The sequence below is a fragment of the Eleginops maclovinus genome, chromosome 4 (assembly GCF_036324505.1).
Source record: "Eleginops maclovinus isolate JMC-PN-2008 ecotype Puerto Natales chromosome 4, JC_Emac_rtc_rv5, whole genome shotgun sequence".
In the NCBI taxonomy this organism is placed as follows: domain Eukaryota; kingdom Metazoa; phylum Chordata; class Actinopteri; order Perciformes; family Eleginopidae; genus Eleginops; species Eleginops maclovinus.
Window position 1 is genome coordinate 27,889,015 of NC_086352.1, and position 26,234 is coordinate 27,915,248.

Here is a 26,234-nt window from a genome sequence, read left to right on the forward strand (position 1 = left end):
CACCCCTTAGCCTACAATGTGTTGGAGTTATGGCCAATAGGAACGTGAGTGTTAGTGATGTCACTATTTTACGGAAGTAAACAAAGGAGTCAAATTATGCATTGCAGGCGAGGGAGGTGGGGTGGGGGTGGGGGTCGTTCTGGAGTGTTCTGGAGGGATCTTTGGCCTTTGCAGAACATTTACATGCACAAAAACCTATATAACACTCTACAGGATAGGGAAAACACAGCCAAAACGTAATAAGGCCCTCTTAGCCAGTCATAGTGTAAAAAGTACATTTCTCTCTAAGATGCACTGCAGATAAGTATACAGGTGCATAAAATGAACCTACTTAAGTGAAACAGTACTCTTCATTTAGTCTATACAGCACTTTAACACATTTTAATGAGTATATGTAGGCCTGTATGTTCATTTTTGTACAGTATGTACCAATGAAAACAGGTCTCTCTAACCTGAAGAGTCAGCCATGCAAGGAAATGTTTTCAGCGGCAAACATTCCTCTTCTGGATTCCTCCCAGAATGCATCTGGGCCCGCAATAAAGAATGACCCGTCCTGCTAAAACAGATGCAAGTATTTTAGTAGGAGGCTGCGAGTCCTCTGCTGGCAGGCGCTTAATGCAATATGTGCCCGTAAGATGAAGTCACACACATTGCAACTGTAGTCGACTCCCACTGGCCGGGCAGCACAGACAGGGCATTATGTGGACGAGTACCAGCTGGTACCACGGGCTCCTCATCCTCCTCCGGGACTTCATTTGTTGCTGCCTCTGAAATCAGGACATGGAACTGAAATGGAAGAGCAAACCTGTGAACGTTCTCCTCGGATGCGTCCTGGCCCTCTGCTTTTGTGCAGTTTGTCCGGCTGAGAGACGTGAGTAGAGCTCTGATTTCTCTGGAGGGAGTCATCTGGCCCCGTGGAGGGCAGGAGAGGATGTTGATGAGGCTGCTGAGAGTCATGTTGACATTTTCAATTTCTACTCCTTTGAAGAAGTGGTTGTCAGGGGGTGTATTATCCCTCATGAAAAGAGTGAATTAACCTATTTTCTGATGGATTTTTTTGGAGGCCTGACAGGTCAAAAAATCCTGTATTTCATAAAAAAATCTTAAGCCAGGGAAAAACAAACTAACAGATTGAAATACCCTTCTTCCTTCTGATCCCTTCACCTTTTGGTGAAAGCACTTCGATGTCAGAGCCCATGGAAGGGTTCCTGACCCATAGGTCGGGATCCACAGCTTTAGTGGAAAATAATATACATAAGAATTCTCCCTGTTTTTAAGGGTTCAATGATATTTGCTCCACAGAATCGTGGGATTTGATTTCAGTGCAGCATGGAAAAACACTAAAAGCATACATAATCTGACAAAAACATCTTGATATTTGCCCTCAATATTTGATTTAGAATCTGGTTTGAATTAAAGTGTTGTGCTGTTTAAAGTAACACTATATAACATGTTCATTACTGAGCGAAGGTAGCCTGTTTTTTAGAAATAGGCTAGCTGTTCCCCTCTGTTTCCAGTCTTTATGTTTAACTAAGCTAACCATCTGCTTGTGCTTCGTATTCACCATACAGAGTTGACAATTCTTTATATATACATATTCTCCAACTTGAAGTAAATTCAATTACATCTTTTACCATTCCTCAAAAGTACAATGTAGAGTAAGGCAGCATGTAGTTATTTAGCCCTTACTTTTGAAGGGGCCCAGTGTCCGAATACAGTTTCCATTGGACTCAGATTGAGCAGATTCCTGGATTAAAATGTGTTTATTTAAACTGCCAACTAGTTCACACACAGGAAATAGTGGGCTAGGTCATTTGACTTAATTATATAAGCACTGGTTTGTGTCTGGGGGGAGGCAGGTGATAATGTCAGGAGGCCATTAGCCCCTGTTTTTGATCTGGGGTTTTAAAAGTGAAAGTAAAAGTAGTTCAAGTAGATACTGTTATACTATAATGTAATATATCATTAGATTGTTAATTGTGCATTAATGAAGAAGTGGGATTTTATTTTTGGACTTGGTTGAGATGGAGCTCTATTTCAACTATTAACAGATGATTGTTTGATTTATAAATGAAGTGAAAGTAGGAAGAAATGCTGTCACAATTATACAGGGCCCCGAATTAAACCTTTGCAGTGTTTATGTCTGCCCAAACCTCAACATTTATATGGAAACATTACAATTTATTAAAGGGAAAAAAGCAAATTACCTTAGCAAGCAAAAATTGAACCTCTATGTAATGTAGAAATGTATCTCCTCATTCACAATAACCCTGCTTTTCCTACAAAATTTGTGATTCCCTGTTTGGATACAATTCTTAAAATGCTCCCACTTGTGTTGACTGCCACTCTTTTCTCACATTCTGATTCATCTGATGTCTGTCTCAGTGTGCACGGTTCCTCCGGGCCCAGTGACAGTCCCTGAGAACAGCACGGTCGACATTGAGGTGGGAAAAATCGACTCCAGTAGTGATGTGGAGCTGACCGTCACTGTGAACCCTGAAGATCTGTTCTACCTGAAAGGAAACGCTCTGATGGTGAAGAAAGGCCTGGACTATGAGGTGAGAGTTTACAACCTGTGACTCTAACCCTTACAGTCAGGAAACTTCTCCACAAGAATCCTTTACATTTGTTTAAAAATTGATGTTATTATAATATTAAGTTGAGCCATGGTTTTTTATTTAAACTTAATATTATTGCTTTCAACTAACCTAATACAGTTATATGAAATCTGTTGACATAATACGTTTAATTAAAGTCAACATTTCAGTTTTTTTTAGAGTAGATGCTGAAAAATAAAGAGCTTTTTGAACATTAAAGCATGGAAACATGTCACAGTAGAGGCACAACATATAAATATGAACCTGAAAATGAATATAATATGTCCTCATTAAAATCGGGTAAAAAAGGGAAGTTCTTGAACATATATTTACTTAATTATGGCAACTCAATTATCTTCAGTACTGGTGTTTATATTAATTTAATGTAGGTTAAAGCTCTGTATAACTGCTGGTTGTTTGTGTCAGTCGTTGGACAGTTTAACTCTGACGGTGTGGGTGCAGTGCAGCAGAGAGGATTCCATATCTGTGAGTAAAACAAACACAATATCATGACAAAGGAGCCAATAATAAACTAGTGAACCTAAAAGATAGCTTTTCAACAGCAGTAAGAAGGTGAAGAACTGTGTTAGTGTTTGTGATTGTAAACTTCTTCTCTTCAAAGGTGAACGAGCCTGTTGAGGTTTTAATTGAAAATGTGAACGATAACCCTCCAAACTTTGCACAAAGCCATTACGTACTGGAGGTGAATGAGGTGAGTGCTGTGTTTTATCAGTGTGTGTGTTTCAGGTTTCTTAGACCATGTGTTAACTGAACTTTGTCTCTTGCAGCTCACTGCAGTCAACTCCAGTGTGGGACTGATAGAAGCCTCAGATGTGGATTCAGAGCCGCTGTACTATCGCTTAGAGCCTGCAACAGTAAGAACGTATTCAATATAATGAGGTGGTGGTACTGGATTATAGAACTGCAAGATGCCGAGGAAACATGAAACAGTATGTGCTGTATGTATATTTTTCTATCTAAAGCACATGAAAAGCAGATACTACAGGTTAATAGTGTTGACTTTTTGCAAGTTTTAACACACATCTGATATAAATGAGGCTATAAGTAATGAACAAACCCCTCATTAAAAAAGCTTCATAATATACAGTGGGGCAAAAAAGTATTTAGTCAGCCACCAATTGTGCAAGTTCTCCCATTTAAAAAGATGAGAGAGGCCTGTATTTTTATCATAGGTATACCTCAACTATGAGAGACAGAATGAGAAAGAAAATCCAGGAAATCACATTGTAGGATTTTTAATGAATTCATTTGAAATTATTGTGGAAAATAAGTATTTGGTCAATAACAAAAGTTCATCTCAATACTTTGTTATATACCCTTTGTTGGCAATGACAGAGGTCAAACGTTTTCTGTAAGTCTTCACAAGGTTTTCACACACTGTTGCTGGTATTTTGGCCCATTCCTCCATGCAGGTCTCCTCTAAAGCAGTGATGTTTTGGGGCTGTCGCTGGGCAACACGGACTTTCAACTCCCTCCAAAGATTTTCTATGGGGTTGAGATCTGGAGACTGGCTAGGCCACTCCAGGACCTTGAAATGCTTCTTACGAAGCCACTCCTTCGTTGCCCTGGTGGTGTGTTTGGGATCATTGTCATGCTGAAAGACCCAGCCACGCTTCAGCTTCAGTGCCCTTGCTGATGGAAGGAGGTTTTCACTCAAAATCTCACGATACATGGCCCCATTCATTCTTTCCTTTACACGGATCAGTCGTCCTGGTCCCTTTGCAGAAAAACAGCCCCAAAGCATGATGTTTCCACCCCCATGCTTCACAGTAGGTATGGTATTCTTTGGATGCAACTCTGCATTCTTTCTCCTCCAAACACGACGACTTGAGTTTTTACCAAAAAGTTCTATTTTGGTTTCATCTGACCATATGACATTCTCCCAATCCTCTTCTGGATCATCCAAATGCCCTCTATCAAACTTCAGACGGGCCTGGACATGTACTGGCTTAAGCAGGGGGACACGTCTGGAACTGCAGGATTTAAGTCCCTGGCGGCGTAGTGTGTTACTGATGGTAGCCTCTGTTACTTTGGTCCCAGCTCTCTGCAGGTCATTCACTAGGTCCCCCGTGTGGTTCTGGGATTTTTGCTCACCGTTCTTGTGATCATTTTGACCCCACGGGGTGAGATCTTGCGTGGAGCCCCAGATCGAGGGAGATTAGCAGTGGTCTTGTATGTCTTCCATTTTCTAATAATTGCTCCCACAGTTGATTTCTTCACACCAAGCTGCTTACCTATTGCAGATGCAGTTTTCCCAGCCTGGTGCAGGTCTACAATTGTGTCTCTGGTCTCCTTTGACAGCTCTTTGGTCTTGGCCATAGTGAAGTTTGGAGTATGACTGTTTGAGGTTGTTTGACAGGTGTCTTTTATACTGATAACGAGTTCAAAAAGGTGCCATTAATACAGGTAACGAGTGGAGGACAGAGGAGCCTCTTAAAGAAGAAGTTACAGGTCTGTGAGAGCCAGAAATCTTGCTTGTTTGTAGGTGACCAAATACTTATTTTACCGAGGAATTTATCAATAAATTCTTTAAAAATCCTACAATGTGATTTCCTGGATTGTTTTTTCTCATTCTGTCTCTCATAGTTGAGGTATACCTATGATAAAAATTACAGGCCTCTCTCATCTTTTTAAATGGGAGAACTTGCACAATTGGTGGCTGACTAAATACTTTTTTGCCCCACTGTAGATAGTTACAAAAGTGAAAACTATTTTGTATAATTATCAATTTTACTTCAAGTATATTTTGTTAATTTAACTTACTTACCTTCTCAATTTAATACGGTTTTAATTCATTGTGTCACATACCTGTTGAGTTAGGGTTAGGGATCTGACACTCTGTTATCTATGTCCCATGAAAAAACTGTTTAAAAGGTTGAATCACCTCACATGTCCAAAAAACATACTTCCTGTCCCTCTGCTTGTTAAACCAGGATAAATATTTCCGACTGGAAAACATCAACACTCCAAAGATAATTGTTAAAAGCATTCTGGACTACGATGTTATACAGAAGATCCCTCTGGTTTTACACGTGCAGGTATAGTCATCATTTAGTAAAACAACGTCAAGATGCATCTGCTTCTCTGTGACCTTTGACCTGTGAACATTAATCACAGGACACGCTTAACGGTTCGGCCTCCAACGAGCCATTCTTCACATCGGTGGCCACCATAACGGTGCAGGTGAAGGACGTGGATAACCGGCCGCCGTGGTTTCAGCCATGTTTGAGGAGCAACTTGGGAATTGCCAAACTGTGTGTGAGCACCGGCTACAGGGGCAAAGTCAACCTCACCGAGAAGGAGGTGAGCTGCTGGTCTTCATTTTATCGAATAAGGATCATAAAACATCACCTCACAGCGTTTATCCAAAAAAATCCACATGCAATTAAAATGTCTCATAAACGTCTTACATCTAGTTCCATCATCAGGTCCACATTTTAATCGTCCAACACTTGTTCATGACCAAGTATCTGCTGAACAAATGCTATTCACAACAGCTTCATGTGTATTATGCTAACATGCTAAAAGTACATGGTGGACAAAACTGTAGACTCTTAGGTTGCAGTCTAAGAGTCTGAAAAATGTCCAATGTCTTTTCATCGACCTTGATGTTAATTTAACAGCACCGGGATCACCTGAAGGCACCATCAGGTTTGACCTCTGTGATAATTAAATATAAACTCTCATTAGTTTCCGTGAATACAGCATGTGTCAGTGTCTAATGTGGATGGGTTTAAATATGCAAAAGAGAGTTAGTCTCACACTGCTCAGAAAGTGAAGAGAGGTGCGGAAAACTGTCTAGAAACTTTAGGGAGAACTTTCCCCGGGATGAGATGTTTTCATCAGATGTTTAACTCCTTCCGGTCGCCCTGTGAGATATAAAGCCTTGGTTTGAATTAATATAAATATGTGCTGTAGAATAATGGTGTGATGGTTTTAATCTGCAGGACGGGCCGTTGGTGCTGGAGCCGGGTCCGGTGTTCGCTAAGGATGGAGACAAGAACCGCAGCGAGGTGATCAGCTACAGAATCCTCCGAGGTGTGAACTGAAACGCATTTTATTTCTCTATGCCTACAGTGGAAATGTATTCGGTTAATATTTTGAGAAAGCACATTCCCCACCCCCTGCTAGTCTCTCTTTTATTTTATAATGCAAACTTGAAATATAACATTTTTACAGCTGATCAGATTTTGGCCACTTTGTGATGTCACAATTTTTGGGGGGGTTGTGCAACCATGAGCCAATAACCAACCAAGGTAACACCCACCCACCTTGTCACCTGAATCTCTTTCTAGAGCACCATTGTGTTTTTCAAACAAACCATCTCACTGAGGGGCGTGACCAGCAGCAGCTCATTAGCATTTAAAGCTACAGACCCAGAATCAGCACTTTTGGAAAAGGGCTGAAACAGAGGGGTTTATAGAATGCTACGATGCATGATCTGTATGGTATTTCGAGCCAAACACTTCAGAGACATGTGTTATGTTTATCTGAACAGTAAAGTCATCAACTACTTTATAGAGGGAGTTGCTTAAAATATGAGATTCTTTGAAATGATTCACTGATACCAATGTGTGTTGCTCTTAGTGTTTTCTTTCATTACCAGGAAATGAGGGGAATATTTTCCAGATTGATGAGGACACAGGAAACATCTCCATGGCTAAAGCTGCTGACATTGTCGGCCCAATAACTCTAACTGTTCTGGTACAAAAAAACAAATCAATATTGTTCTGAAGTGATTTTGAGTGGAAAATAACTTACAAATGTTACTCACGTATCGTCCATTCCTGGCCCCTCAGGCGTCTCAGGTGACAAACAGGGATCAGTTTGCTATGACGCAGGTGACCATCGAAGTGATGAAGAAAAGCAGGAACCCTCCTCGTTTTGAGAAGGAACGTTATGAAGGCTTTATCTACAGCAACTCTGTTCCCGAGAGCATGATCCTCCGAGACCGGAGCACCAACCGGCCCTTCAGGGTCCGAGCACGGGACGAGGACTTTGCCGCTGTGAGTGTATTATGATAAACTTGAATCTATCAAGCTGGTACTCCAGATGTTTTGCAGATACGTATCTTTGCCCCCAAAACAGTTTGTCTAAAGTTATTCTCTAGTGAGTTTAACAAAAACTAAATCTCATAACCCTGCTCCTCATCCATGTGTCTATATTAACATTGCACCAAATGAGCATTCGTATCAAAACAGATTCATTGTACAGAGCTTTTTTGTGTCTTTTAGCTCATTGTTTTACAACCAAACTGTACTGTTTTGGTTATCTCTCAAACCATTGATTAAATGTGTTTTACAATTGCAGGCAGCAGTTTTCAGTAAGCCTAATGGCTGTTTAAACCTGATTTATTGTTAGGATCATGACGCTGCATATGATGAAGCTGAGATAGCTTTACTCTGTAGACGCTTTCATAAATAAACAACCGAAGAGGGTTCAAACTGTCCAGCACTTAATGACAAGAGTTGTTTGTCTACGCAACATTTAGCAGCTAAAGAGCCAAATTATTTTAAAGAATCATCAGGACATCACTTTAAATGAAGTGTAATGTTTCACGGTTTCTTTCAACAGGAATTAACTTAACTTATCTCCTAACTTATTTACACAATTTATAACAATTTACAAGTCATTGGTTAACTTTCAGAAGGCTGTACGTGTGTCTTGGGGACAAAAAATCTGGCTTCAGTTGGAATATGAAAACACCTCAAATATTATTTCTGTGTGTGTGTGTGTCAGGGTACGAATCCCGATGTGAAGTATGAGGTTCAGTACAGCAGCTACGTCAACGTCACCTCCGACGGGTTTGTTATTTTGAAGAGAGTCGTGAAGACGGAGTCTTTTGCACTTCAGGTGACGGATGCGCAAAAATGTTTAAAATAAAGTGCAATTAAATATTTTCTTCTCCATGTACTGGCACTTTTTTTTAATACTGTGAAATTAATGGGGCTTTTTCCGAAAGCAGCTCAGAGCCGTGGACACGACGACAGGGGAGTTTGGAACAGCTGCCCTCTCGGTTCAGGTCATACCAGGTTAGTTAGGTTAGATATTCTCTATCATACTGACTGATGAATTAATATTCAGTTTTAGTAAATAGCCACTAAAAGCAGTGTATATTTATTGATAATATAGTGCTGTACTACTACAGAAAAATAAATAAATAAAATGAACTCCAAATAGTTGCAGTGCTATAATTATTCTAATTAAGCTCCCAACTGTTAGAAACACTAAACACAAGACCATTTCATAATTCTTCTCTTATTTTTCCTTTACTTCTCAGCGGTGGCCATCCCGTCCCCCTCTAACGTCGGCTACCGTCCGGGCGACATGGCGCTGCTGGGTCTGGTGATGGCGGCTCTGTTGGTTCTCTGTCTCATCGTGATTGGCTTCTTGATTTCCCGCTTGTGGAAGGGAAACGCCAGCATGGACAAAATATGTGAGGTCAGTCCATTTTTTTAGCATCTCAAATGTTTTTAAGGCATGTTTTAGTGCATATTGTATTCATTTGCAGTGTATTTTAAATGTTTTATAAGTGATATTGTGCCAGTGTTCCCATTTGAAAGAAATCGGATGCATAATACCACTCTCTTATATCTATGTTCAGGATTATAAACACATTTTTTCATTTTACAGGCTAATTTCAATGTTTCTTTACAATGTCAGTACAAAATTATCTTTTTACTTTCATTACTCTACTTAAGTGACTTAAATATTTTTTCACCCAGAAAGTAGTTCGACACAGAGTCTCCTTTTACAGAGAGACCTTTTGTGGCTTGTGTTAGCTTAGCATAACAACTGTAAGCATGGGAAAAGTTAGCATTTCTCTGTCCAATATGCTATCTCATAAAAAGAGATGTGTCTCATAAGTTCCTGGATAGATAAATGTTAAATACAAATAAAATGTAATTACATATTTCTGCGATAAAGTAAAGACTTTGCAGAGAAACATTGACAGTAGGTTCTACAATAAAAAATTTGAATTTGTTTTTGCCACTTTCGAAAATTGTGGAATCCTTTGTTCTCACTGGCACCTTCACTCTGATGTGTTTTTATGCGTCAGTATTGGACTCAGCTGTTTAATCCTCCCTGTGTCCTCCTGTGTGCCTTTGATGAATATTTATTAGCTGAAATCCACAGAAGGGCCATGTTAAAACATAAAATATGAACATACGCTGGCATCTGTTGCATTGAACAATGCTTGATGTCGTCTATGCTTCATTACTTGCTGTATTAATGAGCGGCCTCTCTCCTGCCCGCAGTGCCTGGGCCCCTGCCTCAAGTCGGATCAGCATCGCTCCGGACACAGGGATTCCCTGCAGTACACCAACGATGGCTTCCAAACCGAGGGTGACGCCAGCCGTGGGGGAGGCAAGCGCTCCAACCACGTGGTCCCCAGACGGAGCACCTTCCCCCAGGCTCGAGGACGGGTGATCCCCATAGGAGGGACGGAACCGCCACTGCTCCTCCTGTGGCATCTTCAGCAACCACGTCCCCAAAGGGAGCCCCTCGGTGAGGCCGTCCAGGAAGGGCAGGGGAGACGGGGACGAGTACGGCATGAGGTCTATGGCTAACAAGCAGAGGCGGAAGGAGGGCCAGAAGACCGTGTGGTTCAAGGAGAGCGAGGACTCCTCCGACATCGAGGTGGAGATTATCCCAGACACTGTGGGCCGGGTGGAAGAGGAGACGGAGGAGGAGCTGGATATGGAGGGGGTGGTCAGAGATCCGGCAGCCCCTCTGAGAGAGTCTGAGGGTGAGCAGGAGAGCGAGAGCGCAGGGCCCGATGAAGAGAAGGACCGCGGTAAAGAGAAGGGAGGCGAGGAGCGGGAGGGGTGACAGCAAAGGTCAGAGGTCAAACTCCAGACGGAGGATGAAACTGAGCTGGTTGTTGTTGTTGGTGTCACTTTTTGGAGACAACAGCAGGGAAGACTCAGGAGTCCAGCATGACACTTCCAACATCTCTGGATAAATGAAAACCCCAAGAATACATGCAAGGATCCAAAACGTATTTATTATTTTCCACCTTGAGTATCACAGAAAACAGCATCCGACTGTATGCAATATTGTAGTATACACTGAGATCAATACATACACCAAGGTGACTTCTCCTTCTAATGGTTTAGTCTTTCTTCATACATTTTGGGTGTTATTCTCGTAGTCTTGGCTAAAATGAAAGCAACATTGCTACAGAAAGTCCTTTCCCAGATCTCTGCAGGTATTCGGTGAGTACGAATTTCTTGTGTTGTATAATGTAAAACGGTGGCCAAAGCTACTAAAACTAGATCCAAGTTGTGATAAAGGGAAATGTAGCAAATGGATAAGTAGGGTTACTTTCTAATAAGGCACCATCGATGTATAACATTTTATAAATTCACATAGGGGCAGCAACTAACTTTTAATTGTCAAATGAATTAAAAACTATTATACTCTTTTACAACAACATATCACAGGTCTCAGATATATACAAAACATCTCGCTGAAGTATTTGGCTGGAAATACCAATACAGATCATGCATCGTAGCATTCTATAAACCCCTCTGTTTCAGCCCTGTTTCAAAAGTACTGATTCTGTGTCTGTAGCTCTAAATGCTAATGAACTCCCCTCTGCAGAGTATTTGGTTTATAAAAACACAATGGTGCTCTAGGAAGAAATTCAGGTGATATGGTGGGTGGGTGTTACCTTGGTTGGGTATTGGCTAATGGTTGTGAAACAAAAAACCCATTATGACATCACAAAGTGGCCAAAATCTGATCAGGTGATTTTCAGATTTTTATATAAATGGATCAGGACAAAAACGGAGAGAATCTTTTTTCCTGAAACGTTCCAAATCTGTCAACAAAGAGGGGACACCTATTTATGCATAAAAGACATGAAAAAGTGTATTTTGCATAAAAAGGTGACCTTTAAACTTTAATAACGATTATAGCAGTTGTTTTTATGTAAGATGGGAAAGGCAGCTCATACAGAAGCAAGCCTTTTATGCTTAAGAAAATAGCCCATTATCGCAATACCTGCCAATCCCTGTTTTGTGAGCTTTATAATTGTTGTATCCACTAATACTTTTTTCTTTTACACAATGTAGATATCGATAGAACAACAATATTGTTCTATCAATATCCTCAAATTCTTAAAAGAATACTTCACTAATTAATTATAAATAAGTATATATGCATTAAATGGTTCATAGGGTAGCTTAGGGCAAGGGATGAGTTACTAATTGATCTAAACATGAGTAACTGAATCAACCAGGAATTAACCTGCTATAATGGATGCCTTATTAGAAAGAGGAAGTATTTTTGACCCGTAGCATATGTAATTCATGTGATTAGTTGACACTCCCTAGTAGTTATTTTATCTTTTTATCCTTGTGGGTTGATTAGTTTTTTCAGGTCATTAATAGTATATTCATAATTTACCACCATTTCTTCTCCTGCGTGTCTCTAGTCAGGTTAGGAAGTCAGCTGATCACAAGTCAGCAAAATAAGGGCCAAAACCTGACAGTGATTTGTGTCCACGGTGAGGTCACCGTGGTGCTGTGATGATGATGATTTCAGGCTTTTCTTGTACAGGCTTTACTAAACTGGATTTTATAGTAAAAAATATGTGAAGATAAAATGTATCTACTCGTACTAAACTGCTGAGGGATTGTGTTTTATGTGGACTGTATTTATATTGAGCGTGTTTGGGCAAATAACTACTTTTATGGATAAATCTATCGTTGATATTTTGTACATTAAAGTAATGAAGGAATAATAAAGTTTGAAAAATAAATGCCTTTAAAGTAAATATTTCTTTCTTGTACATATTTTGCATTTATGCTGAGAGTTAGTTATGAAAACTGACACCACCTTTATACCTATATTCAGTATGACGCTACAACTAGCAAGACGTTAGCTTAGCATAGCATTCTGACAGGAAACAGGAAAGATATACAAACTACAAATTGAAAGTAAAAAGGCTGAGGTATCAAACATGATACACGCTTATCCTTTTTGCATGGTAAGCAAATAATTCCTAAAACCTAAATCGTTTTTGCGATCAACTTAATCTTCTAAGAGTTGAAATGTCAAACTGGGACTATTCTTTTTCAGTAAGAGCAAGAAACCCTGCCACACCATGCTCCTCTTTAAAAAATAGTTTATTCAGACCAAATTACATCGAGATACAGTAGTAGAGACAGCATTTCCTCCTTAAATGCTAATTAAGTGTTCTTTTTGAAAAGTAAATCCCTGATTAAAAAGAAAAAAAAAATCACTTTAATGTTTAAAAAGGGAAAATCCATTACAGTCAACTGACCCCTGATTATGTACACGCGTCATATCAAACTTTCAAATCTGTTTCACACACTCTGTTGGAACTCGTACACATATTTTTCAGATCAGTGCATTTAGACTAGGCAAAATCTATTGCTTAACACGGTGTGAATCCAAAGCAACGGAAAGAGTGTGCACATAAGATTGTTGTCTCACAAAACTCCCAATTGTTTTTTACTTGTTGCTCTAGCACGCGATGCATTTACTTGGCCTTGGCAAAGCCCACTCTGTTGGCGTCCCGATCAAACACGGTGTAGTATTGCCCGATGAAAACATCTCCCAGAATCCACAGCGGTCCGGCGGGGGCGGGGATGTCGAGACCCATGAAGCCGCTCAGACACATCGTCTTTCCAGCCTGAGTTACCTGGACAATTGGAAGGAAAAGAAGACTGTCAGAGATGAAGAAATCACACATGTACATCTGGGAATGTGTTGAAGAAAATCGGTGTAAGCACTGCTCAGACAACAAACCAGCTTCCTCCTATGGCAAGTGAAACAAAGCAGCACTTGTTTAGTTGTTCATGATGCAACACACAGTCAGTGTTGTTTTGCCTTGAGGAGCTGACCATCGCCCCCTGCTGGTTGATAAACATTCCCAACATCCTCACCTTAAGGATGTACTGCTCTCCGGTCAGAGTGTAGACCTGGCCGCCCACGGTGAAGCTGATGACGGGCAGTGATGGGATCTTGTCACAGTTCACCATGTACTGAAACATACCAAGAATTCAATGGTTATGACACTGTTCATTCATTGTGTTAACACAGACACATTTTGAAAATATATATATTTTGTAAAAAAAGGCATAAAACTGATGTTTTCCCCTCAGAATGGTATACAAACATTACATTCATGACAAATGGAGCAACATATAAATGCACAACAGAAGTGCAGTAAAAAAACGTTTCCAATTAGATGAAATGATACATTGGAGAGCAAAAAGGAGAATTGCATCTATTAAAAACAAAAAACATCTAAGTCTGCCTAGTCAGAGCATCAAAAGTAAGACTTTTCAGTGGTGGAATACCCGAGTATCTTAATTTTATGCTACTTTATACTTCTTTCTACTCACTACATTTTTGGAAGCGAATAATTTATATTATAGTCCACTACAAATATTGGACAGCTTTAGTTACTATACAGATTCAGATAATTAGCATATACTAAATATTAAAATCAACCAACATTGAAATATAATTACAGGTTAAATAGGCCATGTTATGCTTTTTGGGGTTCTCCTTTCCTTTAGGTTTATCTGCATCTGAATGGTTTATATAGGCTAAAATCTCAAAGTTTAAAGCATGTAAACATGTCACAGTAGAGGCCTGAAATGCCTCAATTGGACTCCTTTGTCTACTTCTGTAACATAGTGACATCACTTCATAACCATTGCACTACTTTTGGCTAGTATTACAACACTTTGTACGTGATAGGCGGGCGGGACATCTTCAAGCCGTTGACTAATCACAACAGAGTTGGCCAGCTAACCAATCAGAGCAGACTGTGCTCTTTTCTGAAATAGGCCATTACACATAAAGATTACCTTTGGAACTTTTAGTTCCTTTTATTGACAATACTTTTGCACTTTTGATTAAGATCTTAAATGCAGGACTAACAAAGTATTTTACAATTTAGTATTGCTATTTTTACTCAAGTAAACAACGAGTACTTCTTCCACCCCTGTCTGGTTCTCACCTCTCCCTGGATGAGCGGAAGGGCTCCGATGGCCTTCTGCAGGGCCTTGACCTCCACAGAGGGGCCTGTGATCAGAGACGTCCCAGTGTCCACGATGGCCTCGCAGCCGCCCTTACACAGATTCAGCTGGCTGCCCACTGCCATGCTGTCACACACACACAAATGATGATTCAGTATTCAGAGGTCACTCAGCAGCCCAAGCGGTTTGGAAATGAAGCAATACAGTGAAAAATTATCTTCTCATCTTGTCATTTATTATTAAATAGCCAAAAAGGTAAAACTAAAAACGCACCTGTTTCAACTGTACCTTGACCAATAAAAAAAACCCACCTTCTCTACATACTGTGCATGTTGTCTATTCAATTTCTCTCAACTGACAGAAGATAAAGTAACTATTATTTGAACAAAGTATTTCAGTATTAGTTCCTCTTCTGTTGCAAGATGCTTCTATTAGCTTTGAGTTGCAAAAGATAGTCAATCATCATCTCTATGTTTTAAATGCTAATATTGGAGGACTCACATATCCATCGTGATCTGCCAGTAGGCCTGGCGGGTGACGTTTACGTAGTTGAAGTCCCCGGTGTAGTATTTGGGGTCGGTTCCTCCCAGCAGTAGCTCTCCGCCAGGTTCTGTGTCGGGGTTCCTGGCCAGAGAGACAGGAACAAACACATGTCATTTCCCAGTGAGTACAAGACATGCAGATAGTTAATTTTAAAGTATTTTTAAAGTATCCATTTGCTTGCCATAAACAAATGTTAGATAAAAGATAAAAAAGACGTACATCTGCCAAATTAAAATAGCTGTCCGTTTATACATCCAGTAGACATGACGCAACATTAGCATTCATTTGCAGTCGTGGTTCTGTTCAAGATTTATTCCACTCGCATCTGACAAAAAATATCTGGCTCTTTAGCTAGCAAGGCTTTTCTTTCATCTCCAGCCTTCATACAAAAAATGCTGATGAATCAAACAATTTATTGGAACACTTATTCCAAACATAGACCGGAGATTTGGTATTTTTTGCACTTTAAAATTTTAGAGACCTGTTCATGAGAATGATCCATCTGCCACCTTTATCTACAGTACTATCGTTACACACACACACACACACACACACACACACACACACACACACACACACACACACACACACACACACACACACACACACACACACACACACACACACACACACACACACACACACACACACACACACACACACACACACACACACACACACACACACACACACACACACACACACACACACACACACACACACACACACACACACACACACACACACACACACACACACACACACACACACACACACACACACACACACACACACACACACACACACACACACACACACACACACACACACTTAAGAGGAAGATGGTTTCTCAATGTTCTCTTTGCCTTTAACAGCAGCAGGGGAAAAATAGCTCAGCTTTGGTATTTGTTACTTCACAAGGATTGCTACAACAAACCCAATAAAACAAAAAACACCTTTTGGCCAATCGTATGTCTATAGTTTGAGAAGGAGGCAACCATCCAATGCAACACGCAGCCAAGTAATGTAAATGTTAAAGACTACGAGGTGGTTTGAAGCCATGGACGGTGTTTTAGGCAACTGACTGGTTTGTGCTGACAGTGAAAACACAAAAGGAGAACCTACTGTGTTAAAATGAAGAAAAGTCCAGTTGTACAGGGTCTGGATTTTAAAGTCGCAACACACTTAAACCCCTTCAGTTCCTCACCTGTTCAGGTAGAAGGAGAAGACGTTCTGCTCCACCTTCTTCTGGCTCATGATGTTGTCGAAGACCGGAGCCACTCCGTCCACAGAGATGCGTGGGTAGGCCATGCCGAGGATCCCGTCAAACTTGGCCGCGATGAAGGCAACACCGGGCTGCTTGATGGCCTCACCGAAAAGCTGGCTATCAACTGACAAATCTCCAATCTAGAAAATATAGAGAAAGAAAAGGGTTAGTCACCTAAATCTCCACTGAAACACTAGTTTACTTTGATGTGAGATAAGCTTACTGTGCACGTGTCCTGACTGAGGTACCCCGACAGACTGCCTGTTCCATACTGGATGGCAAAGGCGGTGCCGTTCTTCACATATGTGCTGGACTTGCCAGAGTTATATTTGTGATGAAGCACTGACAAAAAAATGGAAATATGTTTTATTGGAAGTTCCAACATTTTACAGAGACTACAGAAATGTTACTTTACAGCACTGTGTTTGCGATGGTGGACTTACAGCAAGCGATGTCCAAGATGGAGCAGTGAACCGAGGGCACCCACAGGTTGGAGGAACCTGTGTCGAAGACGACAGTGAAGGGCTGAGGAGGGGTGCCTAGGCCGATCTCACCGTAATACTGGGCCTGGACAAAAAATATATAAATATATGCTTTTTCGATTATCAATAACAAGCCTTTGGAGATTTACTGGGCTTTCAAGGATTTAAAAAACCAGGCAGGAAATAAAGCTACCTCTGAACACATGAACCTCGAGCTGATCTTAAGTTTCAAGTAAAAGAGATTATGATAACAAAATACTATGATAAATATACCAGTAAGTTATAATAAAACAAATGAACAAGCTATATGAATAACACTATAGGACACAGGTCACATAATTATCAGGTTGTGTCAATGAAACACTTACTGTTTCACAATGAGACTCACCACATTACTCAACAAATTAACTTCCCTTTATGTGACTGAAATTCAGCCTGGGAGATTTGTGTCAAGTCATCCCGCTCTCAAAGTACTTCCTTTTATTCTGAGATGCATATTAAACCCGCATGCGTCTGATTTATTCTGTGATTGGTTATTGCTTTGGTTTACAGATGTTTTCCTTACCTCCTGGTATTAATCTATTTGTATAGGATTGTATTAGTTCATATTTAAGTGACAGTCTTTTATCCTCTATTTTGGAGGATTGAAAATAGGCTTGTATCTTTTACTTTAATATAAATGTTACATAGATTATGTCCGCCTCATTGGCTTTTCTAGAATGTTAAAATGAGACATTCCTTAATATTTAATAATAAGAATAATAGACTTATTCATCAATAGATCTACTGATCTCTGTGCAAAATACAGACAGATATTATCAGTCTAGATAAAGTCACAATCATAATTACTTATTTTATGTAGAACACCGAAAATGGGCAATCTCTTGATTATTATGCTCTTTTACATTTCATCTTCTTTTTGTCTTGAAAGGTTGAACCAGACATAAAAAAAGGCAGTTTCATAATATGTAAAGAAAAACCCACAGCAAACAAACAAACGTTGGGTCAGCTGACAAGGATTATGAGGCTTACAGATCAACAACTGAGTCAGCGGTCATGTGACAAACGTTTCCTCTTCTGTCACTCTCAGTTTTCTCACTGAAAGCAGCCATTAGTCTACAGCAGAATGATTCAGCTTTTCTTTAATGGCTGTGTTTGCAGAGGATTTACTGGTCTGGAGAGGCAAAGTCTAATTTCCCATTGAGCTGGGAAAAAGGCAGAGGCGTCACAACACAACAGGACCTTTGTTGCCTACCACCCCCCGCTTGGCTTTTTAGCTTCTGAAAGGTGCATTAGGGGAAAGGGAAGACTTAAGGGGTTCACAGGTCAGTGGTTTTGAGAGAGATGCTTACGTCCAAGTAGTTCTTCAGGGTTTCTGGAGTGGGTGCATTACTGGAGGGGAAGCCAAAGTTGTACTTAAGGGAGTGTTTGTCGGCCAGGAGCTCCTCCGCTGTTCTCCCAGAGTCGGTCAGCTGACGTCTGATGGAACGGAATTTCTTTAAGGGAATTCTGTATGGGAAGAAACATTGAAGACTGTTGACTGTGCTTTGAACAATATAATAAAAGTTCAAATGCAGTGGAAATGAAGGGTTAGCATTTGTAGAAACGCCTACACAACTGGTGGTGTTGCAGATAAGATTTGGCCCACATACTTCATCCTTATCTTCACAGTGTTGCAAAATATTGTGCTTAATGCAGCAACACCAACATATGACTCCATTGAATTTAGTGTATACACACACACACACACACACACACAAAGCTAAGACAACTAAAGTCTATTAAAATAATCCTACAAATATCATATCAACTGGCAACACAGTGTTCCTCTAACATCAGTCATCAACTTTCAATTGGCACAGTAATTTACCACAACTGAAATAAATCTGACACTAAGAGCAAATCTTCATGATGGACTCATATTGCCAATACCATTCACTTCAGTGTCTGACGGGACACTAACAGGTATCAAACATGTGACTGAAACGGCCCTCTTTTTCCTATATGACTAAAGTACCATATTGCTGCCCTGTGGGTTTAAAAAACAGCAGGATGTATAAGACAGTCATACCACGGAGGGGAAGCTTTATATTGATAGCACATGCCATTACTTGTGTGCACATTTTTTAAAAGAAGGCTGCTGTCAATCATGAAGTCTGAAATATGGGACTTAAGGATTAAGAGAAATCCACATTTTAAAGAGCATAGAAAATCACTTAAAATAGCTCACTTTGCTAAATAATGAAAGCTCAATGATAGAAACTCACTTCCAGAAAACATCCAGCCTTCAGCTGGGGCATAGAATAGATATAGTTGAGTCAACAAACACAGGTGAGCTATGTTAAGATAACAGGCACCTGAGCATGCGATCAGCTCCATAACAACCAATGCTCACAGGTCGAAAAAGGTGGAAACTAGATCATTAGCTGTACTCCATGATCATGGTTTTACTGGTTCAGTGAGAACTGCAGGTGAGCAACAAAACAAGTATTACCCTTTATTAAGCTTCACTTAGTTTGCACCGTTAATCTCATAAAAACAAAACTTCTATTTTAAGTGCATTTCAATGTTTTTCTACATTTCAGAGGGAAACGTTTTCACTACATTTATCAACAGTGATTTTGCCCTCTTTTATTCAACTAATCTGTTAATTATTTACACAAACATTTCACAATACATTTGTTTTATTCACGCCCAGTAACTCATTTTAGAAAGAAGATAATGAGCACTGATGTTGCAAATGCAATGTGATTGAATTTATTGGCGGTATTAAAAGGTTTTGCAACAGCACTTTGATTTGATTAAGAATTACACTCCAATTATTTTATCTTTGCAGGGATGGATAGCGAACAGAGACTTTTTATCTATAAAATACGATTTTAAGGTCAGGTATATTTGGCGATATTCATAAAGACGTGAATAATGATTCAGCCTTTAACTTGCTAGATTCTTTGTGGAGAAAATCCGTTTTACAGATCAGGCAATTCATTTAACTAATTGATTAGTCGACAAAGTGACATGGTGTTAATCGACGAATCATTTACATTCTCGAAGACAGCCGTATTATTAGCCCCGAGTACACTGAGAGCACTGAAAAAATGGGTCAAACGTATTGTGTACACATACTTAGACAATAATGCTGACCGACACAAACCATGCTAAAAATACATACAGGTTAAATAAAAAACGAATACTCTCAAATTGCACAAACTGTTACACCACCAGTATGATGAACTGATTTCTGGAAACATCTCTATTATCAGCATACAGAGAGGTGATGGGTTCACAGCAGGCAACATTGAACAGGTTTAGAAGTCACACGCTGTCCTCTGCTGTGCACAGGATCACAGAGAAACAGACCAGATAAAAACTAGCTAACGAAGGCTTTAAGCTAACACCCCATACTTACACATTATAGATACTTAAGGTGTAAATGTGCAAAACATGGTCTGTGTAAAACAGACCATTTTCTGTCGTGATACTTTAGGTAACACGAGTTGAACGTGTTTAGGTTGCACGCTTGCTAACATTATGTCACATAAACCGTGACTTCAGAATAATTACTAGTGATAGCCTATATTACTATTTTGTTTTCTTACCGAACAAGCGCATCGTTGGTCAGGGCTAAGGCCGCGAACACACACAGCAGTAAAATCTTCATTGTAACAGTGGGAAGAATCAGAAACGCATAAAGACACAACAATGACTGAGCAGTTCGGGCTTGTTATCGACTTTTATCAGCTGACTGCAGCGGGCAGGATCCGTCACGTGAGGCTAAATCCGCTCCGGTGACGTCGCTTCCGGTGTTTTAAAAAAAGAAATAAATTACTTCAATTTAATCGCGGACACTTTTTTACTTGAGTTTACTTCGTGAATTCTTCTTGTACATTTATGAGAACAATCATAAATTGGGTTTTTGTTTTCATATAATTTGTGTTAGACTTGTGTCGTGACGGGTAAAATATCCCCTGCGACTAATATATTACAGCCTTTATCATATCACAACGTTTTTATCACAAACTTGTAAATGTAAAAGTAGGGGTTTAATGTGGTTATTGGTTGAGAATGAGCTCAGACCTTTTGAAGTATTAACTAATAATATGTTTTACTATGGATTGATTTCCTCATTTCTTTCCATTTAATTAGTTTTTGTTTTTGTTGTAAAAATAGACGAACATGCTGTCCCAAAAAAACTGCATTATTTCACTGGAGCTGTAATGCACTGACTAGAAAAAATAATTACACAATTGTCAAAATATCAGCCAATTAATTGTTATAATTGCCATAGCTGAAGTAATAACAGTAATACAATTTGCCTTGCAGTGATAAAAACCGAACAGCTAGTGGCGTCCTTTACCCACAAATTGGATACCAACCACCCTCCAGGGTTTACAAATAACATTCGTACCATTCTCTTAAAAACCTCATGGTGGAAACTCTGAGCTATTCAGACAGCACAAATACACAACGACTATTTCTTCTTTTCTAAGACATCACAATGATATACCGAGAACAAACATTTACAGATAATGGGATATATTTGACATGGTTGAAGTCTGACAGAACGACTGCTTGAAGACAGCATCACAGCAGACAAATATGACTACAAATGCAATACCTTGTACTCATTCATCATTGAATAAATGTTCTGTCACTACCTCTATCTCCTGTTTTACTTAAATCTGCAGTGAGTGAGTTTTGGAAATAATGACCTTTGATTTATTCTGAAATCTTTTCCCCTCTTGTGTCATGCTTAGTTTGACTTCCTCTCTGAGTGTCCCTCCTGTGCCTGATTGTGTCATTGTGTTCACCTGTTGCCCCCTGTGTTTCTCCTCCCCTCTCCAGCCGTGTCTTGTCTTGTGATTACCCTTGTTTCGTCGTTGTTCCCTACCTGGTCTTGTTGATGTTTCTTGCTGTTCCTGTCCCTGTCGGTTTTTTGCTCCGTACATCGTGTCCCCTGGTTAGTAGTTTGTTGTTTTTCCCTTTTGTTATCAGCTTTAATTGAAATAAAGCTCGCTTTTAGTTTAAACATCATACCTGCCTCCTCAATTAGTTCTGCGCTTGGGTCCTTTCCCCCCACATCGTGACAAATGCTTCAAAATTGATATGGGGATTTACTTACAAATATAATGTCAAAGAACCAAGCATAAAGATATCATAAGCTTGAGTTTAACATGGACCTTTATTTCACGAGACAGGGGAACAAAAGTGAAAAAAACGCACACTAATTTCCAGGAAATAGGGCTCATTCCTGCAGTCTTAATGCTAGCTGAGCTTCACTAGCACCATGGATATTGACTTACATAAACTTAGGTTCGAATAATACCATCAAACTCTCCAAGAAATCAAATATTTCCCAAACTATAGGTTTAAGGCAATACCAATGACAAAAGGACTAGAGGAATTAATAGGCGGAATAGAACAAACCCAAATATACATGTGAAAAAGAAAAGAGAGGGGTATTGATTTCCTCATTAAACCCTCTGCAATAAGGTTTATCACTCTACCAAATGAAAATGGTAAATACAATTAAATGTCTGCAAAGAGAACTCAAAAAAACAATTACTTTCAGGTTAACCTTTTCAGACAAAGACTAGCAATACATTCATCTCATAATTTATTATCTAATTTGGGGTCCCAAAGGGTCCATCTTGCAGAGTTTGATGACCTGCCTTATTTTCTCTTATTACACAAACCCCTAAAACTAATTGTTTTCAGGCAGCAAGTTTAGAAGAACATAACTTGCAGATGCAGTAGGGTGGCTGGATGTTTATCTTTCTGATGTGTTGAAATAATATCTTCATTGAATATAACACATTAAAACGCATACTTTTAACTACATGTGTTTACAAAACATGCACAGTACTACAGTTCATTCTTGCTACTATTATTCTTATTACCGAGCATGTATAATAATACATATGGAAATGTTGCTTCTGACTCATTTAGGATTTACATATTGTGCATAGTGCGGTGGTGGTGCCTAGTTCATAACAGCCATGTCACATGTTTCATTCCTTTACTCAGAAATGAGTGAGTCATGCTTAGAAGCCAGAGATAACACTAAACACAACTGCATTAGAGCCACATCATGCAGTGACACCCTGTGTTTTGACTAATTCACTTCCAGAAACTGCCTTAAAAATGTTGCTCTGTCTCACACACCCTCACATACTCACACGCGCGCTTGGTCTCACATGAACCTCATTTTCCATGGTCATTAAGCCCATGTCATAACAGCAGGGCATGAAAGTGAAATTGGTTTATTATATTTTCCATTATTAAATTCACAAGAGGCAGATAAGGTGCCAAAAGACAAAGTGTGAAATCAATTATTGCAAAGTTTCTTTAAAGCAGTGTCATTATTCATGACTGGTAATGGTCAGCAACAATCAGCATTTTCATGTGATTTTATAAAGCAGCATGAGACAACAGAGCAGCAAACACTGCAAATCACATGAGCCTAAACTGCAAGTGCAGCAACCAGATCTGCAAAAGTAAAACCAAAAAAGGTACTTCTTCTGCATTGAGCTGATGTGAAAGTTAGAGACAATCATGGGAACATTTTGCAAACAAAGAGGAACATGAGTCACAAGTTACTGTAAAACTTCCCAACAGAGATGTGACATACAGGGAGTTAACAAAGACCGATTGCAAAAGTGAACTTCTTGCTGATCATCACATCTCCTGATCTGTGGATATCCTTTTTACCCCTTGACTAGAGTCCTTCTTATGGCTGTTCTATGGTAATTAATTAGCACTGCACTTAAGGCAGAACACATAATTAACTTCACAACATGACAAAACCTTTAACAAAGGATTGTTAATGTTGATAAATTGCTCAGTTTTGCCACATATTTAAGCATTTGCATTGGAATATAAGATTCTTTTTTGGGTAACTTTTCATCATTGTTGTCAGCCAGTGCAGGCCTGAACTGATCTAGCTGGTCTGGGGCAGCTCTTTTCGGATTTTGGCTTCTTTGTTTCAATTTTAGAGAAATCTCAATGCACCAGCATTTGTGTATATTTTAGGAAATAACGAAGCCTTCCTGGTGTGTGTCAATATTTTTTGTATTTGTCCTACACATTTCAACCTGATTGAAAAGGATCAGGTGGTGACCAGGTTGGAACACAGATTTACAACTCCCTCCAAAGATTTACTATGGGGTTGAGATCTGGAGACTGGCTAGGCCACTCCAGGACCTTGAAATGCTTCTTACGAAGCCACTCCTTCGTTGCCCTGGCAGTGTGTTTGGGATCACTGTCATGCTGAAAGACCCAGCCACGCTTCATCTTCAGTGCCCTTGCTGATGGAAGGAGGTTTTCACTCAAAATCTCACGATACATGGCCCCATTCATTCTTTCCTTTACACGGATCAGTCGTCCTGGTCCCTTTGCAGAAAAACAGCCCCAAAGCATGATGTTTCCACCCCCATGCTTCACAGTAGGTATGGTGTTCTTTGGATGCAACTCTGCATTCTTTCTCCTCCAAACACGACGAGTTGAGTTTTTACCAAAAAGTTCTATTTTGGTTTCATCTGACCATATGACATTCTCCCAATCCTCTTCTGGATCATCCAAATGCCCTCTAGCAAACTTCCGACGGGCCTGGACATGTACTGGCTTAAGCAGGGGGACACGTCTGGAACTGCAGGATTTAAGTCCCTGGCGGCGTAGTGTGTTACTGATGGTAGCCTCTGTTACTTTGGTCCCAGCTCTCTGCAGGTCATTCACTAGGTCCCCCCGTGTGGTTCTGGGATTTTTGCTCACCGTTCTTGTGATCATTTTGACCCCACGGGGTGAGATCTTGCGTGGAGCCCCAGATCGAGGGAGATTAGCAGTGGTCTTGTATGTCTTCCATTTTCTAATAATTGCTCCCACAGTTGATTTCTTCACACCAAGCTGCTTACCTATCGCAGATTCAGTTTTCCCAGCCTGGTGCAGGTCTACAATTGTGTCTCTGGTCTCCTTTGACAGCTCTTTGGTCTTGGCCATAGTGGAGTTTGGAGTATGACTGTTTGAGGTTGTGGACAGGTGTCTTTTATACTGATAACGAGTTCAAAAAGGTGCCATTAATACAGGTAACGAGTGGAGGACAGAGGAGCCTCTTAAAGAAGAAGTTACAGGTCTGTGAGAGCCAGAAATCTTGCTTGTTTGTAGGTGACCAAATACTTATTTTACCGAGGAATTTACCAATTAATTCATTGAAAATCCTACAATGTGATTTCCTGGATTTTCTTTTCTCATTTTGTCTCTCATAGTTGAGGTATACCTATGATAAAAATTACAGGCATCTCTCATCTTTTTAAATGGGAGAACTTGCACAATTGGTGGCTGACTAAATACTTTTTTGCCCCACTGTACTTGTTATTGTGCTTCTATGTCTTTTCTTCTGCTCCGTAAACTCCCTCAATGCTTGCTCTGTTCTCTTGATCTGATCGACCTCTCACAAAGGGAGAACACATCTCTGTCTCGCTTCATTGTAGGATTTCTGCCATGTCTCTACCATTTTAGGTTGACCATCTCTGTTATTAAGTTATGGAATACTAAATAAATAAGTAATTCCATACCTTACCGTTACTGCGCTTCTAAAGAATGATAAGAATAAGAATAATGCGTATTGAACTGGTTTCATTAATTAGTGAGTTTATTTAAGGTAATTAGAAGCCCTTTTTCCAGTTTAGAGCAATAGCCCCTCCAAATGTCTGTGCACGTCCCTGCTGTAGAGTATAGTGAAACCCAGTTATCTTTTAAACAGAATCACTTTTTGACAGTTTTTCCTCAAAGGTATTCTTGGTGTTGCACTTGATTACATAAGTAGCTATGTGAGTAATGAAAAAGAGAACATGCAGGGCTTTCCTAAAGTTTTGGGATTGAGACAGCATCTATGAATCTTCATTTTGAATCTGGCCTGGGACTTTTATTGCGTCTCTTTCTATCTCATAACCTTTGATCCCTCTCCATTTTGTCTGTCATAAAAGCAAAGACAATAGCACCCAAACATATCAGCATCTATACAATCCTACTTCCTTTCTCCCCTCTAGATGCTGTTTGATGAAGGCAAACATGATGCAATGACATCAATCATTTTTTCTTCCAGTGTTACAGCTCATAAGCATTCATACACGTTATACACCGAGTCCCTTCATCTAAAGCTTTGTTGACAGCATTAACTCTTCCACGCCACGCAGTTGTGATTTGCCGGGAAGCAGCTGCTGAAGCATCTTGTGTGGATTGAAGGGGAAACGATAACAGATGGTCCAACGTGTGGCGCCATTGATCGGGCCTTGAGCACAAACAT

General features: G+C 39.9%; 2 protein-coding genes across 2 annotated transcripts; one reads left to right on the top strand and one right to left on the bottom strand.

Annotated features, from left to right (window-relative positions):
• The first annotated feature begins 712 nt into the window (after positions 1-712).
• Positions 713-12,387, top strand: cdhr5a (cadherin-related family member 5a). Its single transcript, XM_063881078.1, is given in 15 exon segments — positions 713-871; positions 2,386-2,558; positions 3,024-3,083; positions 3,220-3,309; positions 3,386-3,472; positions 5,552-5,656; positions 5,736-5,921; positions 6,566-6,656; positions 7,225-7,322; positions 7,418-7,624; positions 8,358-8,471; positions 8,584-8,650; positions 8,899-9,059; positions 9,878-10,057; positions 10,059-12,387. Coding segments are annotated over 15 exon segments (2,103 nt in total). The 5' UTR covers positions 713-780; the 3' UTR covers positions 10,452-12,387.
• Positions 12,388-12,736: 349 nt separating this feature from the next.
• On the bottom strand, positions 12,737-20,702 carry ctsd (cathepsin D). Its single transcript, XM_063881079.1, has 9 exons — positions 20,533-20,702; positions 18,286-18,442; positions 16,895-17,018; positions 16,675-16,793; positions 16,392-16,591; positions 15,143-15,265; positions 14,623-14,767; positions 13,538-13,636; positions 12,737-13,293 (listed from the first exon to the last, which is right to left on the bottom strand). The coding sequence occupies exons 1-9, from the start codon at positions 20,592-20,594 to the stop codon at positions 13,132-13,134; spliced, it is 1,191 nt and encodes a 396-aa protein (XP_063737149.1). The 5' UTR covers positions 20,595-20,702; the 3' UTR covers positions 12,737-13,131.
• Positions 20,703-26,234: the final 5,532 nt, after the last annotated feature.